The sequence below is a fragment of the Papio anubis genome, chromosome 12 (genome assembly GCF_008728515.1).
Source record: "Papio anubis isolate 15944 chromosome 12, Panubis1.0, whole genome shotgun sequence".
Classification (NCBI taxonomy): domain Eukaryota; kingdom Metazoa; phylum Chordata; class Mammalia; order Primates; family Cercopithecidae; genus Papio; species Papio anubis.
Window position 1 is genome coordinate 102,759,162 of NC_044987.1, and position 27,243 is coordinate 102,786,404.

General features: G+C 53.5%; 1 protein-coding gene across 4 annotated transcripts; it reads right to left on the reverse strand.

The window, feature by feature from the left end:
* Positions 1-923: 923 nt before the first annotated feature.
* ARHGAP1 (Rho GTPase activating protein 1) lies at positions 924-27,186 on the reverse strand. Of its 4 annotated transcripts, none has more exons than XM_003909962.4 (13): positions 27,064-27,186; positions 21,492-21,673; positions 21,178-21,273; positions 12,223-12,310; positions 6,251-6,382; positions 5,104-5,190; positions 4,823-4,921; positions 4,455-4,562; positions 4,303-4,379; positions 4,021-4,098; positions 3,479-3,607; positions 3,203-3,306; positions 924-3,066 (listed from the first exon to the last, which is right to left on the reverse strand). In XM_003909962.4, the coding sequence occupies exons 2-13, from the start codon at positions 21,622-21,624 to the stop codon at positions 2,878-2,880; spliced, it is 1,320 nt and encodes a 439-aa protein (XP_003910011.1). In that variant the 5' UTR covers positions 21,625-21,673; positions 27,064-27,186; the 3' UTR covers positions 924-2,877. The 4 variants fall into 4 exon arrangements, with proteins under 4 accessions (XP_003910011.1, XP_009184437.1, XP_031509323.1 ...); XM_009186173.4 differs by lacking the exon at positions 27,064-27,186 and adding an exon at positions 25,966-25,988; XM_031653463.1 differs by lacking the exon at positions 27,064-27,186 and adding an exon at positions 24,524-24,545.
* Positions 27,187-27,243: the final 57 nt, after the last annotated feature.

Sequence of the window (27,243 nt, forward strand, 5' to 3'; positions counted from 1 at the left end):
TCCGGCTGAGGGACCCTCTCCCAGCTGCTGCATGAGGCTGGGGCTATCACACCATTCACCCGTGACCACTGCACACTCGCGGTGTTAGATGCTGTCTACATTTTTTTTTTTTTTTTTGGTAGGGTTTCGTTCTGTCACCCAGGCTGGAGTGCAGTGGTGCAATCAAGGCTCACTGCAGCCTTGACCTTCAGGGCTCAAGCAATCCCCACTTCAGCCGCCTCAGTAGCTGGAACCACAGGCATGTGCCAGCACGCTCGGCTAATATATATATGTGTGTTTTTTTGGTAGAAACAGGATCTTACTATGTGAGATCTATGTCCAGGCTAGTCTCTAATTCCTGGGCTCAAGCAATCCTCCTGTCTTTGCCTCCCAAAGTGGTGGGATTACAGGTGTGAGCCATGTGCCTGGGGTGTCTGCATTATTTCTGAACCTCAAAGGAACCGTCCTCTGATGAAGCAGCAGCCACAGGGGTGGTGAGCCAGTGATGACTGTTAGCAGTGAGAGCTGGCACGTGAGGGAATGAGGACTTAAACTCTTGTGTGACTCCAGATCCCACACCGTTGTCCACCACCGTCCCTACCACTTTTCTTCCTCCTGCTTGCCTTAGATTAAGCTCCCTTCAAACTTCTGGTACATTCCAGTTGGGAAAAGAAGAGAGGCCCTGGTCATAGGATGCAGCACATGGTGGCCCACTGGAATGCTGGGGGTACAAACAACAGGAAGGTGGCCGTAGACACCTCCATGCCTAGAAGCTGGTCAGGAAGCTGCCCTCATCACCACTCGAGTGCACAAGATGAGGAAGCGGCAGATGGACTGGGGAGGGGACTTCCTGAAGCCCCATCTGTTCCTTTTCCTCCACCGCACCACACTTCCCATCCAGTTCCCAACCTCCACGCCCCACTCATTTCCCCGACATCCAGATGGGCCGTTTTGCATCTCCATTTTTATTGAAATACAAAAAGTGCAAATGGTGAAATACATGATTGGTGCCAAGGAAGTCATTAAGTGTGAATGTGAACACTGGATTCACAGTACAAGCGCCCCTTCCCTGGGGTACAGACCAGTGGGGGCATGAGAAAGACCAAATAGATCCGAAAGGCTCCCCAGTGAATGGGGCTGTGAGCGACACTTGATACACAAAGGAGGGCGGAGAGCAGAGCAGCCCTGGATGAGGCTAGAGACCAAGGGACTGATGGAGAACCAGCAAAAGCCCAGGCCCCAGGGGACTGAATGCGCTGCCGATGGTCTTGGGAGAGCCCAGCAAAGTTACACCCAGGCCCAGCCTGGTTTGTGGATGGGGCTGGGCTGGTCAGTGAGGATTCCCACAGTATGGGCTCTGGAATTGTCTTGCCTGGCCAAGATCGTGGGGGCAGGGTCACTGCAGGTACTTCCCTGTACTCCCCAAGGACAAGACTGCGGGAACAGGAGTCCCCAGGAAGGAGTGTAATTCTGTGAGACAGTGGGAGTGAGAGATCAGCCATCATTGGGGTCGAGGTTCTTTGAAAGACAACAGGGCTGGCCAGGTGCGGTGGCTCACGCCTGTAATCCCAGCACTTTGGGAGGCCGAGGTGGGTGGATCACGAGGTCAGGAGATCGAGACCATCCTGGACAACATGGTCAAACCCTGTCTCTACTAAAAATACAAAAATTAGCCAGGCATGGTGGCGTGCACCTATAATCCCAGCTATTCAGGAGGCTGAAGCAGGAGAATCGCTTGAACCCGGAAAGCAGAGGTGTGCCAAGATTGCACCACTGCACTCCAGCCTGGCAACAGAGACTCCATCTCAGAAAAAAAAAGTGGGGGGCCCTAGAGCCCATTAATCTCCTGGGGACATTGCTAGAACCCACCTATCTGGGCTGATCTATCAGCACAATCCCTGCCCCTCCTATGGGCACTCACAGCCTCTACCCCAGCCCCTTTAAGAGTCCCCCAGCTGGAGGAAGGAGCCACAGAGATCCTAAGGCACTGAGTCACCTCTGGCCGGGGCAGGGGCCAGTGTGACTCCACAACAGACAGGTCCACAAGAACCTGAAGGCTGATGATCTGCCCGTGTGGGAAACGAGGCCAGGAAGGGAGAGGCTGACCCGGCCAGTCACTGATCCCACCGCACACTGTAGCTCTCGGGCGGGAAGGTGGAGAGGGAGGTTTCAAGTGGATGCTGGGACTCTGAGCACTGTCATCCAAGCTACCAGTCCCAGCAGAACCAAGGGGTTAGGACACCCTAGGGGCAGTATCACTTGGGAAAGGCTGACCCAAGATGTGTGGAAGAGAAGGAGGCAGAAAGCAGACACAGGCTCTAGCCCTGTCACTCCTCAGCAGGGGAAATACCCCAGACTGAGCTGCTGGGGCAGTATAGGAGCAAGGGTGCCTGCACTCTGGCCTTCATGCAGTGGGACTTCTGCAAAGCAGGGCAGCCTACCAGACAGGGAGGCACCTCAGCTTGGGGCGGTGTCCACACCAAGGAGCTCAGCTGCTCATTCCCAGCAATCCAGAGGGGAGGAGCGGCCCCTGCTACCAGCCCAGCCGGCAGTGATTTGATTCATCCACAGTTGCCAGGGAAACAGAGGCAGAAAAAGCAGGAAAAGGGTTACTGGGGCTCAGTCCTTCTCCAGTTAGAAGAGCCAAGCCCAGCTCTGGAGAGCCCAGCAAAAGCCAGGTGTCCAGAGAGGCAGTGAGAAGTGTAAGGCGAAGAAAAACGTCTTCTGGTAACAGCGAGGCCGCCAGGGCCGTGAGGCGGGCTGGACAGAGGTGGGGGAGGGCATGCCTGATGGGCGGCTCCAGCATCTCTCTCCAGGGGGCTTCATGGCCCCTGATGCCAGGGGGAAGAGTCCAAACCCGGGCTACCAGAAAAGGGTCTGGTGGGGCAGGGGCCAGGTTCAGAGCCCCCTGGGGTCCGGGCTGGGGAACAGCTCCCCTTGGTGATCCAGAAGGAACTTGGTGAAGGTGTTGATGGGATTAATGGCCTTGAGGGTAATGGCTGCATCCTTGGCCCACAGCAGGTTAGGGCCGAAGACAACAGCCAGGTTAGTGTTGGTCATTTTGTTCTGGTCACTGTGTGCAGAAATCTGTGGAGGGAATCAGGGACTGCAGCAGAAAGTCACAGATGCTGCCTCCCACTCCCAGCAACCACAACCAGGGCGCAGAGGAGGCAGCTCCTCCTTCCCCCTCACTTCACCCCAGGAGCCAAGTCCAAGGTCTCACCTGCACCAGGAAAGCAGTCAGGAAACGAAGCACCTGGTAGTTCTCCTCGGGCAGCGTCTGGAGGACCTGCAGCGTCTCTGCCACCCTCTGGCTCTCATCAATGTCTATGAGGAAAGGGGACCCAGGTTATAGGGGCCCTGGGCTGAGCTTTGGTTCAGGGCAGCTCTGGCGCGAACTAGAGGAGACCACAGCCAGTCTTCCACAGGAGGCACTAGGCCAGCCTGCAGCCTGCTGCTAAGTCCAGCCCCAGGCCCAGCAGAAGAGAGGGGGACTCACTGAGGAAGCCCACCACATGGGGGTAGAGGTCAAAGGTGAGCAGGGGCTCAGGAAGCTCCCGGAGGAAGGTCTTGAGGATGACTGCTGGCAGGTGCAGCTCATTGTACTGGTCGAAGTCCACAGGCAGCCCTGGGGTGGGGGCAGCGTGAGAGAAGCTCGGCGCAGCCTGAAGGGCAGCACCCATCTGCAGACAATGCAGGCCGCACTGCCTGACTGCCCTTGGACCCTGCACAAGCCCCTCTGACACCTGCCTCCCTCTTCCTCTGTGACCAGAGAATGCAGGTTCCAGCCATCTGGGGCGAGTGGGGCCTGGCACACCCCACCCTTATTCCTCACCTCTGAATGTGCCTATATCCAGGACCCGGGAGCCCAACCGATAAGGCAGCAGGCCTGGCAGAAGGGGGACTTACGTGACACCAAGTGCCACGGAAACCTCCAGCAGGAAGAGACTCTGAGACCCTCATTTACAGGGCAGCAGAGGGCAGAGAAGCCCCTACCAGTCACACACACACATGGCCCTGCCACAGCCCAGGGCCGCTCACCCATGTTGTACTTCTGCTGCACTTCCCGGACCACTTGGGTGTTGGCCGACCTCCGGAAGATGCCCTCGGTGGTGAGAGCTGGGAAATATTAGGGCCTGGTGAGCCTCCAAGCGCTGGGCACCGGCTGGATTCCCTGCCCCTTCTCTGTCTTGGGGTTCTAGGCAGGGCTGGGTGGGGGTGTTGAGGCTTGCAGGACCTCCCTCTGCCCTGCCCAGCAGCTGCCCCAGCTTCCTGAGGGGAGCCGGGAGACCCGGCTGGTGAGGAGGCAGGCCCGGCACTCACCGTGGGCCTGTAAGTAGGCAACAGTCTCCCTGAGCACAATGGGAATGGGCTCCTGCTCTGGATTCTTCTCCTGGAGGCTGCGGGAACAAGGCTGGTGAGCCGGGCCTGCAGCCCCTCCCGCCCGCCACGGCCTAGCCACCTTTCATACTCACTGCTGCAGCGAGACTCCAAACTGCTGGTTGGGCAGGGGGGGCCGTGGGGGCATGGGCTTGGGGGCTGTCGCGGGGCTCTTCTGTGTGGATTTGAGGAAGTCGTCATATCTGCAAGAGTAGAGGGAGGTGGGTCAGGCCCTGCCTGGCTCTGGAGTCGCTCTGCCAGTTCAATCAAGCATTGACCACGCGGGGTCAGGAGGATCGTCTCATGTGATCTCCATTAACAACTCCACTTTCCACAGCAGCAAAGACCTGGGAGAGGTCGGGACACGGGCTTGCTCTGCCTAAGCCCCACGCGGTCTCTGAATCAGGACACGCATCCTCGCGACCCTGGCTTCATGAGCGCCCGGCCGCCGCACCCGCCTCACTTGAGCACTTGGCGAGGGATCCCCAGCTGCTCCAGCTTCACGTGCTCGCTCAGCTCACTCAGGTAATTCACGTAGAAGATCTTCTGCCCGAACTTGAAGCTGTTGGTGGAGGAAAGGGCCTGGGTTGTGGGGACCCCTTCCGGTGGCCTCTACTGTCCCCTCAACACCGACGCAGTTCAGACCGAAGCCCAGCCGCCCCTGGTGGTCCCCAGGCTGCCCAGCCTCCTGGCTTCAGAGTTCCCGGCAAGCCAGGACCACCAGCCCTGCCCATGGCCACTCACCTGATGAGGGGCTTGAAGAGGATGAGCAGAGTTTTGATGAACATGGTCGGATGCACAATGTACAAGGCCTTGATGTTCTTCTTATACCTGCAGAGGCAGAAGGGACAACTCAGGAGCAGGCGTGGTAGGACAGGCACCATGCTAGGGTCCTGGTGCATACTTTTTTTTTTTTTTTTTTTGAGACAGAGTTTCCTTCACCCAGGCTGGAGTGTGATCTCAGCGCACTGCAGCCTCCACCTCCCGGATTCAAGCTATTCTCCTGCCTCAGCCTCCTGAGTAGCTAGGATTACAGGCATCTACCACTACACCTAGCTAATTTTTGTATTCAGTAGAGACGAGGTTTCACCATGTTGGCCAGGCTGGTCTTGAACTCCTGACCTCAAGTGATCCGTCCGCCTCGGCCTCCCAAAGTGCTGGGATTACAGGTGTGAGCCACCGCACCCAGCCTCAGTGCATGCTACGGTTGAACACACACATGGCCAGCATGCAGTGGGGTCTGGCCCTGGAGAGTCCCCTCTCTCTTCTGGGCCTGGGGCTGGACTTAGGGCAGGTGTGCTGCAGGCTTTCGGGCCTAGGTGCCTCCCAGGGAAGACTGCTGGGGGGTCTCCCCTCTAGCCTGCGTCAGAGCGTCCTGAACCAGCCCAGACCAGGGCCCCATAACCTGGGCCCCTTTCCTCGTGGACATTGATGAGAGCCAGAGGGTGGCAGAGACGCTGCAGGTCCTCCAGACGCTGCCCGAGGAGAACTACCAGGTGCTTCGTTTCCTGACTGCTTTCCCGGTGCAGGTGAGACCTTGGACTTGGCCTCTGGGGTGAAGGGAGGGGGAAGGAGGAGCTGCCGCCTCCTCTGCGCCCTGGTTGTGGTTGCTGGGAGTGGGAGGCAGCATCTCCCACTGTCCCATTTTACAGATTAGAAAACAGGAGGCTCAGAGAGGTTAAGTAAAACAAGAGGTCAGAGTGCGAATAAGCTAAGAAACTGGGCTTTAAGCCCAGGGTGATCTGACTGCAGATTCTTTTCGTTGACGTAGATGGCAGCCCCCGCCACCCCCTGCCTTGGAATAAGCTCATGCCCAAGTGGAGGGCAGCCCGGAAGCTGGCAGAGCCGCTGCCTCTGGATCTGCCTGTGCAGGCCCCATGCCCCAACCCACTTGCGGTCAAACTCCCGGTAGGCGTCACGGAGCCAGCTGAGGGAGGGCTTGTTGTCACTGTTCAGGCCGTGGTGCAGATACAGCAGCGTGTAGTCGCTCTCCACATACTGGTCCAGGGTGTGCTTCAGGTACCTTCCAGGGAAAAGCCCTGCTCAGGCCTGCCCTGTGCATAGGGGCGGCCCCGTGAAGACAGAAAGCAGCCCCAGGGGTCTCCCGCCATGTCACAGCCCCTTCCCCACGGCCCGCCCCTAGCACAGTCTGTTCTGGCTCATAATCAGTCACCAGGTTCCCGTAGAGGAGACCCAGGGTAGTGGCTGGGGGGAGGAATGACAATAATAACAGCTCTCGGGCTGGGCGCTGTGGCTCATGCCTGTAATCCCAACACTTTGGGAGGCCGAGGCGGGTGCATCACCTGAGGTCAGGAGTTCCAGACCAGCCTGGCCAACATGGTGAAACCTCATCTCTACTAAAAATGCAAAAATTAGCCGAGCATGGTGGTGCATGTCTGTAATCCCAACTACTCGGGAGGCTGAGGCAGGAGAATCGCTTGAACCCAGGAGGCGGAGGTTTCAGTGAGCAGAGATTGTGGCACTGCACTCCAGCCTGGGCAACAAGAGTGAAACTCCATCTCAATAATAGTAATAATAATAACAGTTCTCACTCTTGAGCAGGAACTAGATGTCAGGAGACCAGGACGCTAACCCAGGCACTCCTAGGCCTGCAGTGAAAATGGGAATGACGTTTCCCCTGAATCAGGATTTCCCTGAATCAATAATGATGACAGTCACCATTTCTCAATATTAAGCTTTTAGTGTCTGCCAAGCACTTCACATACATTATCTCATACCTTGCTTATAACTGAGGCTGATGTAATCCCCATCCTACAAATGGAGGCAATGACCAGAGAGGTCAAGTGCTGATCCAAGGTCACACAGCCTGTGGTAGATCCTGGAAGTGAAGTGTCTAACACCAAAGCCTACTTTTTTTTTTTTTTTTTGACAAGATCTTACTGTCATCCAGGCTGGGGCACAGTGGCATGATCACAGCTCACTGCAGCCTTGACCTCCCAGGCTTAAGCTCTCCTCCTGCCTCAGCCTCCTGAGTAGCAGGAACCATAGGTGTGAGCCACCATCCCCGGCTCATTTTTTCAGTTTTTATTTTGTAGAGACAGGTCTCACTATGTTGCCCAGGCTGGTCTTGAGTTCCTGGCCTCAAGTAATCCTCCTGCCTCAGCCTCCCAAAGTGCTGGGGGATTATAGGCATGAGTCACTGCACCCAGTTGAAAGCCTGCATTCTTGACCACGGGACAGCTTTGCCTTTTACACACAAACTCCAGCGCCGGTAGTAAAACACTGTGCCCATGAGAGGGGATAGGGTGGCCAGAGAGTCACCTGCTCCAGTCACTGGGCCTTTAGTGGACCAAAGAGCCCCAACTCCTCTGGTTCCCTATTATGCTCATAACACGCTATCTACGAGCTCAGCACAAACATATACACACCTGGTGTTGAGCACACTGAGAGGTACGGATGGAATGAACAAGAACTGGGGAAAGGGAGGGGGGTGCATGTAAAGCCCTCTTCCTTTTTTTTTTTTTTTTTGAGATGGAGTTTCACTCTTGTTGCCCAGGCTGGAGTGCAGTGGCGCAATCTCAGCTCACCGAAACCTCTGCCTCCCGGGTACAAGCGATTCTCCTGCCTGAGCCTCCCGAGTAGCTGGGATTATAGGCATGCGCCACCACACCCAGCTAATTTTGTATTTTCAGTAGAGATGGGGTTTCTCCATGTTGGTCAGGCTGGTCTAGAACTCCCGACCTCAGGTGATCCGCCCGCCTTGGCCTCCCAAAGTGTTGGGATTACAGGCGTGAGCCACTGTGCCTGGCCATAAAGTCCTCTTTCTAGTTGGCCAAACAGCTCCTAGGCTCCCAAAGGGACACTACTCCAGGCTGGGAGGCTAGGCAGACAGAATGCTAAGGACTTCCAAGGGGAGGCAGGGAAGGAGAGAAGCCTGGTGAAGTGGCCAGAGCTTGACCTAACCCAGAGAGAGTATGGTCAAAACTGGCCCATGGGTGCCAGGCTGGGCTAGCACAGGCAGGCGTGGGGTGGCTGATGCTGGGATCCCCAGTACGTGGTCATTTACCGCTTCTCCACACTGAGCACTGCAGTTTACAAAGAGCTGTAGCATAAAGAGATTGCATTTTGCAACTACAAAAATAGCAAAGATTGTAGTGAAAACAGATACTCATCCACTGACGGAGGTTATGGCCTTTTGTAGGGAAATAAAGTGATGTTTATCAGAAGCTATAAAATGCTCATACTCTCTGACCCTGTAAAAATATGTCTGGGAGTTTGTCCTAAGGAAAGAATCCGAGATGAACAGAAACATTTTTGTAGAAGGCTGTTCTTCATGGCCCATTTTATGATGGGGGAAAAAAAATCTAGTGTCAAGCTAACTGCAACAGCAGGGAATTGGTTAAATCAACCACGTGACAACCATACATAGAACAGCTCACAGGACATTTCTGCAGACAGAATGAATCTGTGAAGTCAGATGTCAGAACAGTGGTTATACCCTTATCTGTGAGTGACACAGATGTGTTCGGTTTTTGAAAATTCACACAGTACACTTATAATGTATTCACTTTTCTGCCGGCATATTAGATGTCAATAAAAGGTTTTTTAGAAGATATCTTTGAAGAATGTTTAATGCTCAGAAAAAAAGTGTTATGTAAGATACAAAACCAGGCTGGGTGTGGTGCCTCACACCTGTAATCCTAGCAATTTGGGAGGCAGAGATGGGCAGATCACCAGAGGTGGGGAGTTCAAGACCAGCCTGGCCAACATGATGAAACCCTCTCTCTACTGAAAATACAAAAATTAGCTGAGTGTGGTGGTACACGCCTGTAATCCCAGCTACCTGGGAGGCTGAGGCAGGGGAATCGCTTGAACTCAGGAGGTGGAGGTTGCAGTGAGCCAATACCATGGCACTGCACTCTAGCCTAGGTGACAGAGCAAGGCTCGGTCTCAAAAAAAATAAAAATAAAAAAGATACCAAACTGACTATACAGTTCCATATACATTATTAAAATAATAGGAAATTACTACACAAAAGTATTAACAGTAACTTTCTCTCTAGATGGTGGGTATGTGGGAGACCTTTTTTTTTTCAGTTATCTATATATTTTTTCTTTATGGCTACATATATTTTTCTAAACTCTCTAAATTATAATGCTTTAAAAATGTACACAATGGATTTCATGTATATTCTTTTTTTTGTTTGTTTGTTTTGAGATGGAGTTTCACTCTTGTTGCCCAGGCTGAAGTACAATGGCATGATCTTGGCTCACTGCAACCTCCGCCTCCCGGGTTCAGGTGATTCTCCTGCCTCAGTCTCCTAAGCAGCTGGGATTACAGGTGCCCGCCACCACACCCGGCTAATTTTGTATTTTTAGTAGAGACAGGGTTTCTCCATGTTGGTCAGGCTGGTCTTGAACTCCTGACCTCATGATCCACCTGCTTTCGCCTCCCAAAGTGCTGGGATTACAGGCGTGAGCCATCATGCCCAGTCTTATGTTCTTACCTAATGCCCACAACAACCCTGGGAGGTGGGCACAAGTCTTTATTTGTTTGTTTGTTTTTTTGAGACAAAGTCTCGCTCTGTCGCCCAAGCTGGAGTGCAGTGGCGCAATCTCGGCTGACTGCAACCTCCACCTCCCGGGTTCAAGCGATTCTTTTGCCTCAGCCTCCTGAGTAGCTGGGATTACAGGCGCACGCCACCCCGCCCCGCTTTTTTTTTTTTTTTTTTTTGAGACAGAGTCTCGCTCTGTCACCCAGGCTGCAGTGAAATGGCACGATCTGGGCTCACCGCAACCTCTGCCTCCCGGGTTCAAGCAGTTCTCCTGCCTCAGCCTCTTGAGTAGCTGGGATTACAGGCCTGCACCATCACGCCTGGCTAATTTTTGTATCTTTAGTAGAGACGGGGTTTCACCATGTTGGTCAGGCTGGTCTCAAACTGCTGATCTCGTGATCCACCCACCTTGGCCTCCCAAAGTGCTGGGACTACAGGCACCCACCACCACGCCCGGCTGTATTTTTAGTAGAGACGGGGTTTCACCATGTTAGCCAGGTTGGTCTTGATCTCCTGACCTCATGATCCTCCCGCCTCGGCCTCCCAAAGTGCCGGGACTATAGGCATGAGCCACCACGCCTGGCCACAAGTCTCATTTTTACAGGGCTTGGAAAAGACCTGCTCCAAGGCACGCAGCTAGCAGGAGGTGCAGGGCTGAAGTTGAATGTGTCTTCTGAATTTGATTCCAAGCTTCAGGCACTTTTTTTTTTGAGACGGAGTCTCGCTCTGTCACCCAGGCTGGAGTGCAGTGGCGCAGTCTCCGCCTCCCGGGTTCACACCGTTCTGCCTCAGCCTCCCGAGTAGCTGGGACTACAGGCACCCACCACCACGCCCAGCTGTATTTTTAGTAGAGACGGGGTTTCACCGTGTTAGCCAGGTTGGTCTCGATCTCCTGACCTCATGATCCGCCTGCCTCGGCCTCCCAAAGTGCTGGGATTACAGGCATGAGCCACCGTGCCTGGCCTCTTCAGGCACTTTCTATTTCAACCTCCCGGATCCGGGTGGACAGCTGGGAAGAGCCACGTCTGAGATAATCGGACTGAAAACGGGACAAAGTGCTCTACGACGGAAGCACCCTGCTGCCCTCAGCAGGGACTGTGACCAGGACAGAAGTGATGGAGGACAAGCAGCAGCTGATGTTGAGGACTTCCTGAAGCCAAGGACGCCCCGGGGTGGGCGTGGCCTCCCCAGCAAGCTGTCTCCTGAAAACCAGATGCTTTCCACCCCCACCCACTGACTTCCTCCCACTTCACTTATTATCTGGGCAGAAGGCTGTCACCTGGTACATCAGACACAGAAAGAACTAGAGAAAAGGCCATGTGCCTCCTCTGCCAGCCCCAGGCCAAGCTCTTGCCCATTCTGGCTGGGCCACGCGGCGGGCTTGGAAAAGGCTCTGCCTGCCTTGTGAGGAGCAGCGGGAAGAGCATTCAGAAGACCAGAGAGATAGAATTCCTAGATGGCGCTGGAAGACTCAGCTTGTGGCCCTGGCTTGCCAGGACTGGCTGAGACTCCCAATTCAGGCCCTTCCCCTTCTGCCGCTGCCCTCTGGGTCTGTCCCTGAGCCCACACTTCCTCCTGCTCGCACGCAATCATCCAGGATCTCAAAGAGCGGCTTGGGACAATGCCAGAATTTTACATTTCAGAGTGCTTCAAACTGGTCAGGAAAGGAGTGCATCTTTCTAAAATTTACCAATAGAAAACAGAAAGCAGGGCAAGATGGTCTCACTCTACTACACACCCCGAGGACAGCAACAGGAGGTGGGTTTGCTCGCCTGTGAGCCCAGAGCTGGCTCAACCATAAACGGGTCTTTCAAGCCTCGGCATTCGACCAGTCTTCAGCCCTGAGTCAGGACGTGTCTGGACTGGCCAGAGTTATTATGTATGTTTGGCTCGCAGAACCCACATTGGTACAGAAACCACTGACACTAAAGGCACAGAATAAGACAACACTAATGATTCTTATAAATGATAAACAACTGCATCCATCTCAGAAACACCACAGGATTATAATAGTCAATCCTCATATCTGGACAAAAGTCCTTCCTTTTCATATGCTGTTTCTCACTCCTGTAAGGAAAGAGGCTTGTATTATTATCCCTTTGAAAGGTGAGGAAAGCGAGGCTTAAAAATGCTTCCCAAGATCACCCAGCTTCAATTACTAGAAACTAGGTCTGACTCCTCGTCCAGTGCTCTCCCCTAAATATTAACCAGCTCCTTCATGAGAAGAGGGGAGGCATTAAGGCAGGCGGCCGAGCACCCACAGACAGGGAGGGAAAGTAAAGAACGTGGCATTAGGCTACACTGGGGATCTGGGCAAAGCCCCAACGCACTTCCCAGCAGGTACTCACCCCAGGAGCTTGCTGTGGTCCAGCTGGTGGCTGGGGGGCATTCGACAGGCACTAAACACAATGATCTTCCGCCCATACTTGTCATCTCCTAGGTATGGAGAAAGACGGAGTGCAGTGGGTTGAAGGGGAACCAAAAGAAGTGGGGTGAGGAACTTAAAGGGGCCAGGCATGCTGAGCTGAGCCAGTTACCACAGGGGCCAGAGCGCCCATGCAGACAGACCTCTGGGCAGCCTCCTGCACTCAAGGGTGTACCATTGAAGAGAGAGGCAGCTTGCTTTCAGGGTTACTGAGCTGGGGTATTTAAAAAAAAAAAAAAAAAACTGATTTTTTTTTGTGATGGGGTCTTGTTCTTTCACCCACTCTGGAATGTAGTGGCGCAATCACGGCTCACTGTAGTCTCAATCTCCTGGGCTCCAGAGAGCCTCCTACTTCAGCCTCCCAAGCAGCCAGGACTATAGGTGAGCACCACCATACCCGGTGAAATTTTAAAATTTTTTTGTAGAGACAGATCTCACTATCTTGCCCAGGCTGGGTCTTGAGCTCCTGGCCTCCTCCTACCTCAGCCTCCCAAAGTGCTCGGCTTACAGACGTGAGCCACCGCACCCAGCCAACATCACTTTTTAAAAAGTCATGCCGGGCCGGGCGCGGTGGCTCAAGCCTGTAATCCCAGCACTTTGGGAGGCCGAGACGGGCGGATCATGAGGTCAGGAGATCGAGACCATCCTGGCTAATACGTGAAACCCCGGCTGCCTCACTGGGGTCACAAAAACTAGCCGGCCAAGTGGGCGGTGCCTGTAGTCCCAGCTACTTGGGAGGCTGAGGCAGGAGAATGGCGGAACCCGAGAGAGGAGCTTGCAGTGAGCTGAGATCCCGCCACTGCACTCCAGCCTGTGGTGACAGAGCAAGACCCGCCTCAAAAAAAAAGTCATGTCAAGCTAGGCAGAGCTCACGCTGTATCCTTTGGGAGGCCAAACCAGGGGGATCACCTGAGGTCAGGAATTACGAGACCAGCCCGGCCAACATGGTGAAACCGCATCTCTACTAAAAATACAAAAATTAGCTGGGTGTGGTGGTGCACGCCTGTAGTCCCAGCTACTCGGGAGGCTGAGGCAGGAAAATTGCTTGAACCTGGGAGGCAGAGGTTGCAGTGAGCTGAGCTGGCGCCACTGTACTCCAGCCTGGGTGACAGAGCAAAAGTGTCTCAAAAAAAAAAAAAGTCATGCCTGGTGCAGACAACCCAAATATCCCTCAGCGGATAAACGATGTAGTTAATCCATGCAATGGCATACTGTTTGGCCATAAAAAGGAATGAAGTACTGATACATGCTACCATGTGAATGAACCTCCAAAACACTATGCCAAGTGAAAGCTGGTCACAAAAGGCCACCAACTCTATGATTCCAGTTACATGAGGCGTCTAGATAGGTACGTGCATAGAGACAGGAAGCAAAGTATTGGTTTCCAGGTGCTGAGAGGAGGGGGAATGAGGACAGGTCGCTTGGTGGGTACAGCGTGATATGAGTACGGGTGGTGAAAATGTTTTGGGATTAGATGGAGGTGATAACTGTATGACATTATGCACTAAGTATTATACCACCGAAATGTACACTGCAAACTGATGAATTTTGTTATGTGACTCTTATCTCAATTTTTTTTTTTTTTTTTTTTTTAGATGGAGTCTCGCTATGTCACCCAGGCTGGAATGCAGTGGCACAGTCTCGGCTCACTGCAACCTCCGCCTCCCAGGTTCAAGCGATTCTCCTGACTCAGCTTCCTGAGTAGCTGGGATTACAGGCGCCTGCCACCGTGCCTGGCTAATATTTGTATTTTTAGTAGAGACGGAGTGTCACCATGTTGGCCAAGCTGGTCTCAAACTCCTGACCTCGTGATCCACCCGCCTCGGCCTCCCAAAGCAATGGGATTACAGGCATGAGCCACCGTGTCCAGCTCTTACCTCAATTTTTAAAAAATGCTCACTAAAGCATTTGTGATCTTGCCAAAGTCATAAGTCTACACTTTTCCATAAGCACCCCCACTGAGCAGTGTGTATTTGGAAAGCCTCTTGAAGTTACCTTCTCAGCATGTTTGAGGCCACTGAGGAAATCAGTCTGATTACTTAACAGTCATGTCTCATTTCTGACCACTGACAATCGCTTTCTGATTTTATTACTAGAATTTTTTTTAAGAGATGGTGGTCTTGGCCGGGGGTGGTGGCTCATGCCTGTAATCCCAGCACTTTGGGAGGCCAAGGTGGGCGGATCACAAGGTCAGGAGATTGAGACCATCCTGGCTAACACGGTGAAACCCTGTCTCTAATAAAAACACAAAAAATTAGCCGGGCGTGGTGGTGGGCGCCTGTAATCCCAGCTACTAGGGAGGCTGAGGCAGGAGAATGGCGTGAACCCGGGAGGCGGAGCTTGCAGTGAGCCAAGATTGCGCCACTGCACTCCAGCCTGGGCGACAGAGCGAGACTCCATCTCAAAATAAATAAATAAAAAATAAATAAAAGAGATGGGGGTTTCATTGTGTTGCCCAGGCTGTTCTTGAACTCCTGGCTTTAGGTGATCCTCTCACCTCAGCTTCCCAAGTAGCTGAGACTACAGGTGTGCACCACTGCACCCAGCTTATTACTAAAATTACGGACGACACTGGCTCTGATTGACTTCTGTAGGTTTCTAAGCATTCTATCCTTTCTCATTAAGATATTCTAGGGCCCCCACCAACCCTTAAGACTCAACGCAGGCATAATCGCCTCCTGGAAACCTGTGTCCATGCCCTCTTTCCCCAGACAGGTTAGCTGCCCCTTTTCATGGTTCCCAGCATAAACCATCCCCCATCACTGTCTTGACCCTTCGCTCTCCTGTAGAATTGTTTATGTACCTGTCTCCCTGACAGGCTTGTGAGCAGCTCAAAGACAGAGGCTGTGTCTCATTGTCTTTTTCTTTTTCTTTTTTTACTCCTGGCAAGCTGTGATTTTTTTTTTTTTTAAGAGACAGGGTCTCGCTCTGTCGCCCAGGCTGGAGTGCAGTGGCACAATCGTAGCTCACTACGATTGAACTCCTGGGCTCAAACAATCCTCCTGCTTTAGCCTCCCACATCCTGAATAGCCAGGACTACAGGCACATGCCATCCCACCTGCTTAATTAAAAACAATTTTTTTTGAAACAGGATCTTTCTATGTTGCCCAGGCTAGTCTTGAACTCCAGCCTCAGCTTTCCAGTAGCTGGGATTACAGCTGCATACCACGGCACCTGCAGTCTCCAGTACTATACGTTTTGGTAGCCTGCACAAAATCACAGGTCACCATTAAACTATGGGATGCCTGGTTCTAGTTTTATTTCTGTGTTTTTCTTTTTCTTTCTTTTTTTTTTTTTTTGAGATGGGGTCTCTATCGTCCAGGCTGGAGTGTCGTGGAGTGATCTGTGCTCACTGCAACCACCACCTCCTGAGTTCAAGAGATTCTCCTGCCTCAGCCTCCCAAATAGCAGGGACTACAAGCGGATGCCAGCACACCTGGCTAATTTTTTTTTTTTTTTTGAGATGGAGTTTCGCTCTTGTTACCCAGGCTAGAGTGCAATGGCGTGATCTCGGCTCACTGCAACCTCCGCCTCTTGGGTTCAAGTGATTATCCTGCCTCAGCCTCCTGAGTAGCTGAGCTTACAGGCATGCCCCACCACGCCTGGCTAATTTTTGTATTTTTAGTAGAGATGGGGTTTCACCATGTTGGTCAGGCTGGTCTCGAACTCCCGACCTCAGGTGATCCGCCCACCTCAGCCTCCCAAAGTGCTGGGATTACAGGCATAAGCCACCACGCCCAGCCTTAATTTTTGTATTTTTAGTAGAGACAGGGTTTCATCATGTTAGCCAGGCTGATGTCCAACTCCTGACCTCAGATGATCTGCACACCTCAGCCTCCCAAAGTATTGGGATTATAGGCATGAGTCACAGCACCTGGCCTCTATGTTTGTTCTTGATTATGCTTTGGTTATGGGCCAGACTGCTTCAGACAGTGAGTTTCCCAAAGCTCAGGACAGAACGTCTCCAGATTTGCAAGCAGAGAATCCTCTACTAGCCTGTCTGCAGAGGAAGTGCAGCTCCATCCTGGAAGGTCTGTTTTAAAGGACCAGGTGGCACCTGCTCTCTTTCATACCCCAGCCTAGATCCTGAGGGGATGAGATCCCGGAGGCCAGCTGGGGGTGGCTCTGGGGCTATGTGCCTACTCTGATTCACTTCCCACTGGCTCTGACAGTGGAAGGAAAAGCAGACTGGCAGGGGCCAGGGCCAAAGGGTTAGACCGGCAAGCCCAGCCTCGCTACAGTCTGCAGCTTCAGAAACCCCTGAGATGCCTAAGTACCATCAGCCTGTAGGGCTTCATCTGTCACCTCTTTTCTTTCTTTTTTTTTTTTTTTTTTGAGACGAGTCTGCTGTCTCCCAGGCTGGAGTGCAGTGGCGCCATCTCGCTTCACTGTAGTGCCCCTGGTTCACGCCTATTCTCCGGCCAGCCTCCCAAGTAGTTGGGATTACAGGCGCTACCACGCTTCTGGCTAATTTTTTTGTATATTTTTAGTAGAGACGGGTTTCACTGTGTTAGGCCAGGAGGTCTCGACCTCCTGACTCCTCGCGGATCCACCCGCCTCGGCCTCCCAAAGTGCTGGGATTACAGGATTGAGCCACCGCGCCCGGCCCTGCCTACCTCTTTCTAAGCAGAGGAAATGCCCAGGATATGGGGGAAATGCTCTAGGACCATGAGGGATACCAAAAGAATCTTTCCTTCCAGCCCGTGAGTCCCCATTTCTCACACCTGCACCGGCAGCAAGGGAGGCCTCACTGGCTGGCAGATTTGAGGATTCAGCCAGGGCAGAAAGTCTGTGAGGCCCCTGGCTCTAAAGAGGTGGCAACTGGTTAGGGAAGCTGTTGTGGGGAGGGCTGGAGGCCCGTGGTGCCTCCTCTCCGCTGGCCACAGCACTCTGTAAGTGGGAAGCTGTGGGTTCTCAACCAGGGCTCCACCAATGCACTCAGCAGACACAGCACCTCCATGATGTTATATGACAAATATTACAAGCGTGTGTATTTTTTTTTTTTTTTGTGAGACAGTCTCGCTCTGTCACCCAGGCTGAAGTGAAGTGGCATGATCTCAGCTCACTGCAACCTCTACCTCCTCGGTTCAAGCGATTCTCCTGCCTCAGCCTCCTGAGTAGCTGAGATTACAGGCATGCGCCACCACACCCAACTGATGTTGTATTTTTAGTAGAGACAGGGTTTCTCCGTATTCATCAGGCTGGTCTTGAAGTCCTGACCTCGTGATCCGCCAGCCTTGGCCTCCCAAAGTGCTGGGATTACAGGTGTGAGCCACCGTACCCGGCCACACTTCTTTTTTTCAGTCAAAGAGATCCCCCCCATCCTGGGGATACGTTTCATAGTTGCAAAGTGGACTGTGAGAAGTTTTAAGAACCACTTCACTAGACTGTAATTTTTTTTTTTTTTTTTTTGAGCCAGGATCTTGCTGTATCACCCAGGCTGGAGTGCAGTGGTGCAATCATAGCTGGCTGCAGCCTCCAACTCCTGGGCTGCAAGGGTCCTCCCACCTCAGCCTCCCAAGTAGCTGGGACTACAGGCACAGGCTACCACACCTGGCTAATTTTTTATTATTTTTGTAGAGACAGGGTTTCACTATGTTGCCCAGGCTGGTCTTAAACTCCTGGCCTCAAGCAATCCTCTCACCTCACCTTCCAGATTACTGAGCCACCACGCTCAGCTGGCTGTTAGCTTCTTGAAGGAGGGGAGGTGTGTTTTTCCTTACTGAATCCCTAATGCAGACTACAAGTCTCATTTCAGGGTTCTTTTTTTTGTCGCCCAGGCTGGAATACAGTGGCGTGATCTTGCTCACTGCAAACTCCACCTCTGCCTTCAAGTGATTCTCCTGCCTCAGCCTCCTGAGTAGGTGGGTTTACAGGCACCTGCCACCATGCCAGCTAGTTTTATTTTTTGTGTTTTTAGTAGAAGACGGGATTTCACCATGTTGGCCTGGCTGGTCTCCAACTCCTGGCCTCAAGTGATCCACCCACCTCGGCCTCCCAAAGTGTTGTTTCAGGGTTCCGTGAATGCACACTGAATGAAGCCAGGATGAAGATGTGGACAAAAAGGGGGTCGGTCAGATGGTGAGACTCCCAGATAGTCGAGGAATGAGGGGATGGGCAACACTAGGTCTAGCTCCTGCCCTCCGGCTTCCTGGAGTGGGTCCCAATGCCCAAGTCCTTGGGTAGCTTAGTATTTGCCAGCAGGCAGGGCAGCTGCTGCTACAAGGAGCACATGGAAAGAAGTTCAAAACTCCCCGTCCTAATCTCAGATCAGAGCCAACTTCTGCCCAGGAGCTTTTTACTATTTTTTTGAGACGGAGTCTTGCTCTGTCGCCCAGGCTGGAGTGCAGTGGTGCGATCTTGGCTCACTGCACCCTCCGCCTCCCAGCTTCAAGTGATTCTCCTACCTCAGCCTCCCAAGTAGCTGGGATTACAGGCGCCCACTACCACACCCAGCTAATTTTTTTCTTTTTTCTTTTTTTGTATTTTTAGTAGAGATGGGGTTTCACTATGTTGGCCAGGCTGGTCTCGAACACCTGACCTCGTGATCCACCCGCCTTGGCTTCCCAAAGTGCTGGGACTACAGGCTTGAGCAAAGGCCCGGCCCTGCCCAGGAGCTTTAAAGACAAAGGAGCTGGCAGCTCTAGTGTCTCCAGGGCACTGGGGAGAAGACTCAATGAGGGAGGGGCAGCATTTGTGCAAAGCACCAGGGAGAGACAAGCCGCCTGAGAAGGAGGCCTCTGCGTTCCCCAGATACCAATCAGGAACTGTCCCAGGGTGGCCCTGGAGTTAATCAGCAACAGGTCTCCCCAGGCATTCTGGGCCCCCTCAAACCAGCCCCACCCACAACCAGACCAGCAGGCCTGGAACCTGGGAGGTAGGGCTGGGCTAACGGAGCCAGTCACATGCTACAGCCAGCTCACACATTTGTTAAGCTGTTCAATTGTCAGGAATTTTGCAAGCCAGTTGACGTCACATTGGTAGCTAGAGATCTGCGAGGCAGAAGCTGCAAACGCTACAAATCATGGCCTTTTTTCCCCTCTCCAGAGAGCCATTTACCAGCACACCACTGGAAAGAACCCACTGGGACTGAGTCAAATCTGACCCTGGGGCATGACAACCATTCCCAGCAGGGAGATCAGGGGCTGCAGGGGAGCTGAGGCTACAACCCGCCCTCCCTTCCTACAAGGGCTTCTCCCGGACATCTCCACGGTCTCATCAAATGAGTGCCTGGTGATGCCAATCCAGCCTCCTCTCAGCAATCAGGGAGGCACATCCATGGGGACATCATCACCCAGAAGGTCCCTGAGCCACCACTCAGAGGCCATTGCCCAAGACCAGACCCTCCTTTCCCTTTGGGGTCTGGGTGTGTCCCCACCCAGCCTACCCCACCCCCATCCTATCTCCTGTAAATCTTCTGCTATTTCCGACTCCCAGGCAGCACCAGCTCCCAGCTCCCCAGGGTGGGGCTGCAATTAAGCTAGCCCCATCTGGCCTCCACCGAGAGCCCTTCCTGATCCACAACCCCAGAGGTCGCAGCCCAGAGAGGCCAAGCACAGACAGCCAGGACGGACACCTACCTGGCTGGGCCCCCTCAGGCTCATCACAGTCTGGGGAAATAGAAACGAATTGCAGCTCTGTGCGGGGGATGTGGGGAAGGAGGTGTCACCCATGGAGGCGGGGAGAGGCAGGTTCCCCCAGCTCTGCCTTGACCACACAGGCCAGGATGATGTCAGGACAGAAACTCCTTCACATCAGGTACCCCCCAGATTCCAGTCAAGTTCAGAACCCTCAGGGTGACTCTCCTGTGCCCAATTCAGGACCAGACCGGGGAAAAAACCCTCAGCCTGCCTTCTGCAGGGGGCGAGTGAGGCCAGAGCCAAGGCCCTCAACCCAGACCAGGGCAGGCACCAGGAATACAAACGCCATGGAAACACCTTTGACCTTCGGGGCAATCCTCTCAACTGCCCCCTCCCTCTCCAAGCCCAGCACCCCCATGGCCGGACAGGTTTCTTCCAGGGCCACTGTCCGCCAGGTTCTCCTTGCCCACGCCAATGCCTCAGAGCAGGGCCATGCCGCACCCTGCTTATGAATGCCTGGCCTCACCAGCGAGGACGGACAAATGTTAGGGAAAAGACAAAGGATCCTAGATTCCAGCTGCTCCTTCTAAAGTGGGGCCCTAAGGGCAGCAACCACCTCATCAGCCTGACTCCCCTGCTCCTGGTTTCTTGTGGGTCCCCCCTTATGAACAGGAGGGAGGGAGCTCCCTGAGACAGAGACCTAAGCGGGGCTCCGCACCCATTCTCAGCAGGGCAGCACATCTGCCAGGAACCTGACTCTCCAGGGAGCATGTGGCCTCCCCACTTCTGGAGAGAGGCTCTGCCCATTCCAGACTTCCCAGGAAGGACTGGCACTCTCCATCCTCCCCAGTAACTGATGGGGTGGAAAAGCCAACATTAGGGTGGAGGGGTAGGAGGGGAATAGAATGAGGGGAAGGGAAGGCCACTTATTCAAGGCCAACTATGTTCTGGCTCCAGGCTAGGCCCTGACATGCATTCATTATTGTAACCCACAAGGAAGAAATGAGAGTTCAGACAGCAGAGCTGGAGATCAAACCCAGGGCTTTCTGACTTCAAAGCCACTAGGCCACATGGCTCCCCACATGCCCCCTGCAAGTGGAGACAACGGGGCCATAGGTCAGGAGGTGGCTGCAGGTGAGCAAATTAAATGGCAATGAGGAGTCTGCGCTTTTAAAGAACGATGCATGTCCAGGGCCAGGGCTCAGACTGCAGGGAGGCCCGTCCCCTGTGGTGGGAGGGGCTGACTTCCTGAGGCCAGGACCTCTGAGGGTTAGGAAAACAGTGCTGGGTGCGCTCACCTGCCACCTCCACGATCTGGTGCCGGGCGATGTCATAGTACGGGTCATCCCACTTCAGGTGTGTGACAGGTTCCGGGGAGCTGCTTTTGGAGTCATCTGAGGAACACAGCAGGGTCAGGGGACAAGCCAGGAGGCTGGCACCATGCTCTGCCCCAGAGGCATGCTGTCTGGCCCTTCCCCCAGTAAGGCCTGTGCTCCTAGCCCAAACCTGGGACTGGTCTGCGCCCTCCTGCCCTCCTGGCGTCTCCCTTCAGCAGTAGTGGTACATCCCCCTCTAAAGCGCCTGTAGCTGCCTGAGATCAGATACAGCCCACCTGACTTGGGGAAGTCAGGCATTTCATCCGAGGGCCAGTTCTTCTCATCGATGGAGGCCAGCTTCAGCTGGTTCAGAGCCTCGCTGGTGTCATCCAAGGTCAGATCATCCTGCAGCTCTGACAGCGGATCCATGGCCAAGCCTGTCCCCGACAGTCTTGCCCTGCAGAACCTTAAGAGAAACCTGGGAGAGAGGAGGACAGGTGGCAGGTCAGTGACCCGCTATTTTCACCTTCTGCGACCTCCACCACATGCCCTCCTGCCCCCACCCTTCCCTCTCCCAGGCTCCCCGTCCCTATTCCTCAACACTCCTCATCCCCGCCAAGAGCTCCATGTAGCTCTGGGTTCTCCTGGCTCTGTGGCTCATGCGTGTTGCCAGAAAAGGCAGCTGGGGCAGAGGATGGCACAGCTCGGCGCCTCCCTCCAGGTCCTGCAGCTGGGGAAGGAAGAGCTGTGCCAGGTCCTGTGCTGCCTGCCACCCAGCTGGCTCAGTGATGCAGTCCCAGCTGCAGAGGGCAGAGGTCCATGCCTCTCTCCTCAGAAGACCTGGACACAGAAGCCTCCCAGGCTCCAGCAGTTACAGGGGTAGAAATGTTGTAAGAATCTAAGGAACATACTGGGCGCCGTGGCTCACGCCTGTAATCCCAGCACTTTAGGAGGCTAAGGCGGGAGGATCACCTGAGGTCAGGAGTTCAAGACCAGCCTGGCTAACACGGTGAAACCCCATCTCTACTAAAAATACAAAAAAATAGCCGGGCGTGGTGGCAGACGCCTGCAGTCCCAGCTACTCGGGAGGCTGAGGCAGGAGAATCACTTGAACCCAGGAGGCAGAGGTTGCAGTGAGCTAAGATTGTGCCAAATGCACTCCAGCCTGGGCAACAAGAGTGAAACTCCATCTCAAAAAAAAAAAAAAAGAGGAAGAAAAAGAAAAAAGAAAAAAAAAACCTAAGGAACATAGGGTGTCTAAACCCATCCCACACCTGAAAAAGGTCACCTATGGTCCTGGCCACTCCATCCCTCATTCCTGGCCCAGAGGGGAGGAGGGAGCCAAAGACTACAGGGTCCCAGAAAAAAAAGGCTATGACTGGCCGGGCACGGTGGCTCACGCCTGTAATCCCAGCACTTTGGGAGACCGAGGCGGGAGGATCAAGACTACCTGAGGTAGTCTTGCCTGAGGTCAGGAATTCAAGACTAGCCTGGCCAGCATGGTGAAACCCCGTCTCTACTAAAAATACAAAAACTAGCCGAGCGTGGTGGCAGGCACCTGTAATCCCAACTACTCAGGAAGTCGAGGCAGGAGAATCACTTGAACCCGGGAGGCAGAGGTTGCAGTGACCAGAGATCGCGCCATTGCACTCCAGCCTGGGCGACACAGCAAGACTCCATCTCAAAAAAGAAAAAAGCGGGGGGGCTATGGCTGCGGGGCACAGCTGGGTTTGTTCCAGGACAGGAACTAGCAGCAGGGGATGTGGAAGTGCCTGCCAGTCATCGCAAACAGTCTGCAGGCTCCTAGGGGCGTCCAAGCCCACTCTTACTCTGCGGTTCCACCAGTTTCAAGGTGGAAAAGTCGACTGCCCTAATGATTGGAGGGCACAGATGGGAAAGGGGGATGCTCGCGATGTCCGGAGTGCTGAGATGAGGAGGTGACCAGCAGCTGAACAGCAGCTCCAGCAGGCACGGGGCAGAGCCGACCACCAAGCTGGGTTTCTCCAGGTCTGGAATCTGGCCAGAAGGCTGCAGCCGCATGCAGCCTGGGGGTAGGCACCTCTGCCCTCAGCCCTAATGGGAAGCAACTCCCTCTCCTGCCACAAGCTCTCCACATGAGGGAGGGGAGTTTTCAGTTCAATCTATTCAGTCTGACCCCAAGGAAGAGGCTGTTCCATGTCCAGCTGCATTCCTGGAGCCCCAAAACTGACATATATGGTCAGAGAATCAGCAGGGCAGATAAGCAGAACAGACAAGCCCTGAGAGTGGGCAGGAAGAAGAGGGGGAGAGCTGCCATCCCAGAGCCACAGACTCTGGGCTCTGAGGCCACTTGACAACCTCCCGCACACATCACATCACAGCCAAGGGCCCTGGATGGTGAGCCCTCTCCCTGTGCCTGGCAACAGCCACCCTATCACCAGGGCAACCAAACTGATTGAGTGGTAACGCTGTTTCAAGCTCCCAAGCCAAACCCAACCAGCCAAAACGGCCCCAAAAAACCCTCTTCTTCCTCTCCCTCTCCCTGTCCCCTGCCCTCATCCACTACCCCTGGTTACCACCAAAATATAATCCCTTCCCAAGACACAGAGGATGATCCCTCACAGTCAGGAATGCCTTTCTCTGAGTGACACCAAAGCCCAGCTCCCTCACTCCCCTTCAGTCTTCAACACTTCAACCCTTCAATATCTACACGCTCTTCCTGCCATCCAACCAGGAGCCTGTGGGAGCTGCTCCCCAGAGTGACCTCCAGCTGGGTAATAAAGACAGAATCCAGCTCAAAGCAACCCCCTCCAGGCCAGAGCCTTCTCTCCACCCTTTCTATTCAACCTGTCACTGGCCAGGGACCAGGGGCTCCTTCAGTCCCACCTACAGCTATCCTCCAGACGTCTTTCTGCACACAGTAGGTGCTGATGCCGTGAAATGATGAGGTAGTATGGAGAGCTGGATTATCATCCTGCCTAAGCCAGTGAGCTGTGAAGATGCTGAGCAAGTCCTTTTCCTACTTGGGCCTAAATTTCCTCCTCTGCAGAGGCAATGGCACCTCCCAAAAATATAATTCTCCAGTGTTCAGAAATACTTTGGGCTGCGGTGAACAACAGGATTAGAAGGAGCAGCTGGGGCCGGGCACAGTGGCTCACGCCTGTAATCCTAGCACTTTGGGAGCCCAAGGTGGGTGGATCACCTGAGGTCAGGAGTTCGAGACCAGCCTTGCCAACATAGAGAAACCCCATCTCTACTAAAAATGCAAAAAAAAAAATTAGCGAGGCATGGTGGTGGGTGCCTGTAATCCCAGCTACTCAGGAGGCTGAGGCAGGAGAATCACTTGAACCTGGGGGGCGGAGGTTGCAGTGAGCTGAGATCGTGCTACTTCATTCCAGTCTGGGTGAAAGAGCGAAACTCCGTCTAAAAAACAAAAAGGAGCAGCTGGGAGCTGGGGTAGGTGTGAGGGAGGGAGGGCACCAGCTAAAAGGGAGCTGAACTTGAACTTCACCCCTTTTCCAATGACTGCTCTTCTATACTGTCAGTTCTTCCAGACGTGACCTCCCTCAACCCCCCCACATAACCTCCTTTCCCAGCATAACTAAGCCCAGGAGTTCCCATCTCCCAGTCAGACTGGCCCCTCCCACCACCCGCAACCCACAGCTGTTACCTTCTCTGAGCCCGGAAGTTAAACTCCCATTCAGTGGGAGGGTGAGGAAGCTAGGACAGGGAAATTCTAACATCAAGTAGTAGAAACGAAGTATCCTGCCTGTTTAAGACACCAGCCACCCACAAGCCTGCTCTACTCTGCAAAATACACCCAACTCTGAGATTAATTTTTCCATTCTCAGCAGGTAAACCTTTACAAAAACTTAAGGATCACCTTAGGCAATCAATTTTGGAAAGCTGTAGACTTTTCTGAAATTGGTAACATTTGTGAACTTTTTCCCTAAGAAAAGTTAGTAGATGTATGCAATTTTAAGAGATTCATACACCTTCTGAGAATCACTGTTTAAGAACTTCTGGCCTATTCAGAATAACACCTGACATATAGTAGACGCTATCATTTGTTGAATGACTGAACCAATTAATTCATCTCCTAAGTAAAGAAGGGAACCCATACTTGTTGAGGGCCTATATAGGACCATGAACTGGGGACATAAACTCAGCTTCACAATAGCACTGATGAGGCATGTTCTACTAAGCCCATTTTACAGTGAGGAAAGAGAGGACCAGCCGGGCGTGGTGGTTCACGGCTGTAATCCCAGCACTTTGAGGTGGATCACGAGGTCAGGAGTTCAAGATTAGCCTGGCCAACATGGTGAAACCCCTTCTCTACAAAAATACAAAAATTAGCTGGGCATGGTGGCATGTGCCTGTAATCTCAGTTACTCAGAAGGCTGAGGCAGGAGAATTGCTTGAACCAGGACCCGGGAGACGGAGGTTGCAGTGAGCCGATATTGCGCCACTGCACTCCAGCCTGGGCTACAGGGCAAGACTGCGTGTCAAAAAAAAAAGAGAAAGTAAGTAAGGACCAGAAAAAAATAAGCCAGTTGCTGAGGGTCATACTACCAGCAGAGGCAGGACTTTAATCCATGTCTGTCTGTAGCGGTCTCTTGGTGAGGGTCATCACCTCAACAATTATCTAAGTGGCTGTCATTCATGCAATTCTCAAGGTTCAGAGAGGTGCCACAAAAGAGCAAACTAAAGCCCCTCCCCTAATATTCTCTTTTACACAGAACATAGATAGCAACTTGAAACCATATTCTCGCAGGGCACAGTGGCTCACACCTGTAATCTCAGCACTTTGGGAGGCCGAGGCGGGCGGATCCCGAGGTCAGGATTTGGAGACCAGCCTGGCCAAGATGGTGAAACCCCATCTCTACTAAAAATACAAAAATCAGCCGGGTATGGTGGCGTGCGCCTGTAGTCCCAGCTACTTGGGAGGCTGAGGCAGAAAAATCGCTTGAACCTGGAAGGTGGAGGTTGCAGTTAGCCGAGATCACGCCACTGCACTCCAGCCTGGGCGACAGAGTGAGACTCCGTCTAAAAAAAAAAGAAATAATATTTTCAATGTTGGGGTCGGCCTCCCAGTTGCAAATCCCACCACAATACAGCAGCAATTATAACTCTCAACTACAATTACGTTTGCATAGAGCTTCACGGTTTACAAAGCCCAGGTTACATATTGCAGTTATCCCATTTCACAAATTAAGAAGTTGAACTGAGGCCGGGCGCAGTGGCTCACGCCTATAATCCCAGCACTTTGGGAGGCCGAGGCGGGAGGATCACGAGGTCAGGAGTTCGAGACCAGCCTGGCCAACATGGTGAAACCCCGTCTCTACTAAAAATACAAAAAGTAGCCGGCCGCGATGGCGGACGCCTGTAATCCCAGCTACTCAGGAGACTGAGGCAGGAGAATGGCTTGAATCAGGGAGGCGGAGGTTGCAGGGAGCGGAGACTCCAGCCTGGGCAAGAAGAGTGAAACTCCGTCTTAAAAAAATAAATAAGTTGAACTGAAAGCGTGGCCTAATAAGTGGTAAGGAGGAACATTTCCCCCAAATTTCTTGTTATTAGTGTTTTGCCTGATCAGATATGGGAGATTTCCCCCTCCCGCCAGCTTGCTGGATGACAGCGATCCGGCCTAGACTCTGCCCTGGGGAAGACAGGAAGAAGGCAGTGAAAATGGTTAAGTCCTCTTATTGCAGGCGCCAAAATGGGGCAGAAACCCTGCAGGAAGTCCAGGCCTCTGAGTCCAATTCCACCCCCGTTCCCCTCCTCGGATCTGCTCGAGTCCTCCCCATCCGGACCCCATCCCTTCGGACTACCTGGCCAGCTCCTTTCCTTTCCCCATCCCCACCCGGGGAGCCCCCGCGCCCAGCAGCTCACCGCGCTCGGGCACTGCTCCCTCTGCCACGCCTGTCAAAGCTCGGCAAACATCCGGCTCCGAGGTGGAACGGGAACCGCCCCCTCCCGCTCGCCTCTATTCCCAACCACTTCCGCCACACCTCCAACCCACTTCCGGCCCCAAACATGGCCTTTCCAGAAGCCCCGCCCACCTCCTGCACT

Bases quoted from the DNA above. Each gene is read 5' to 3' on its own strand.
- ARHGAP1 (XM_003909962.4), bottom strand. From the start codon at position 21,624: ATGGATCCGCTGTCAGAGCTGCAGGATGATCTGACCTTGGATGACACC. The intron at 21,274-21,491 runs GTGGGCTGTATC...TGTGTTCCTCAG, and splicing joins GCCTGACTTCCCCAAGTCAG to ATGACTCCAAAAGCAGCTCC. The intron at 4,380-4,454 runs GTGAGTATGAAA...TTGTTCCCGCAG, and splicing joins TTTGGAGTCTCGCTGCAGCA to CCTCCAGGAGAAGAATCCAG.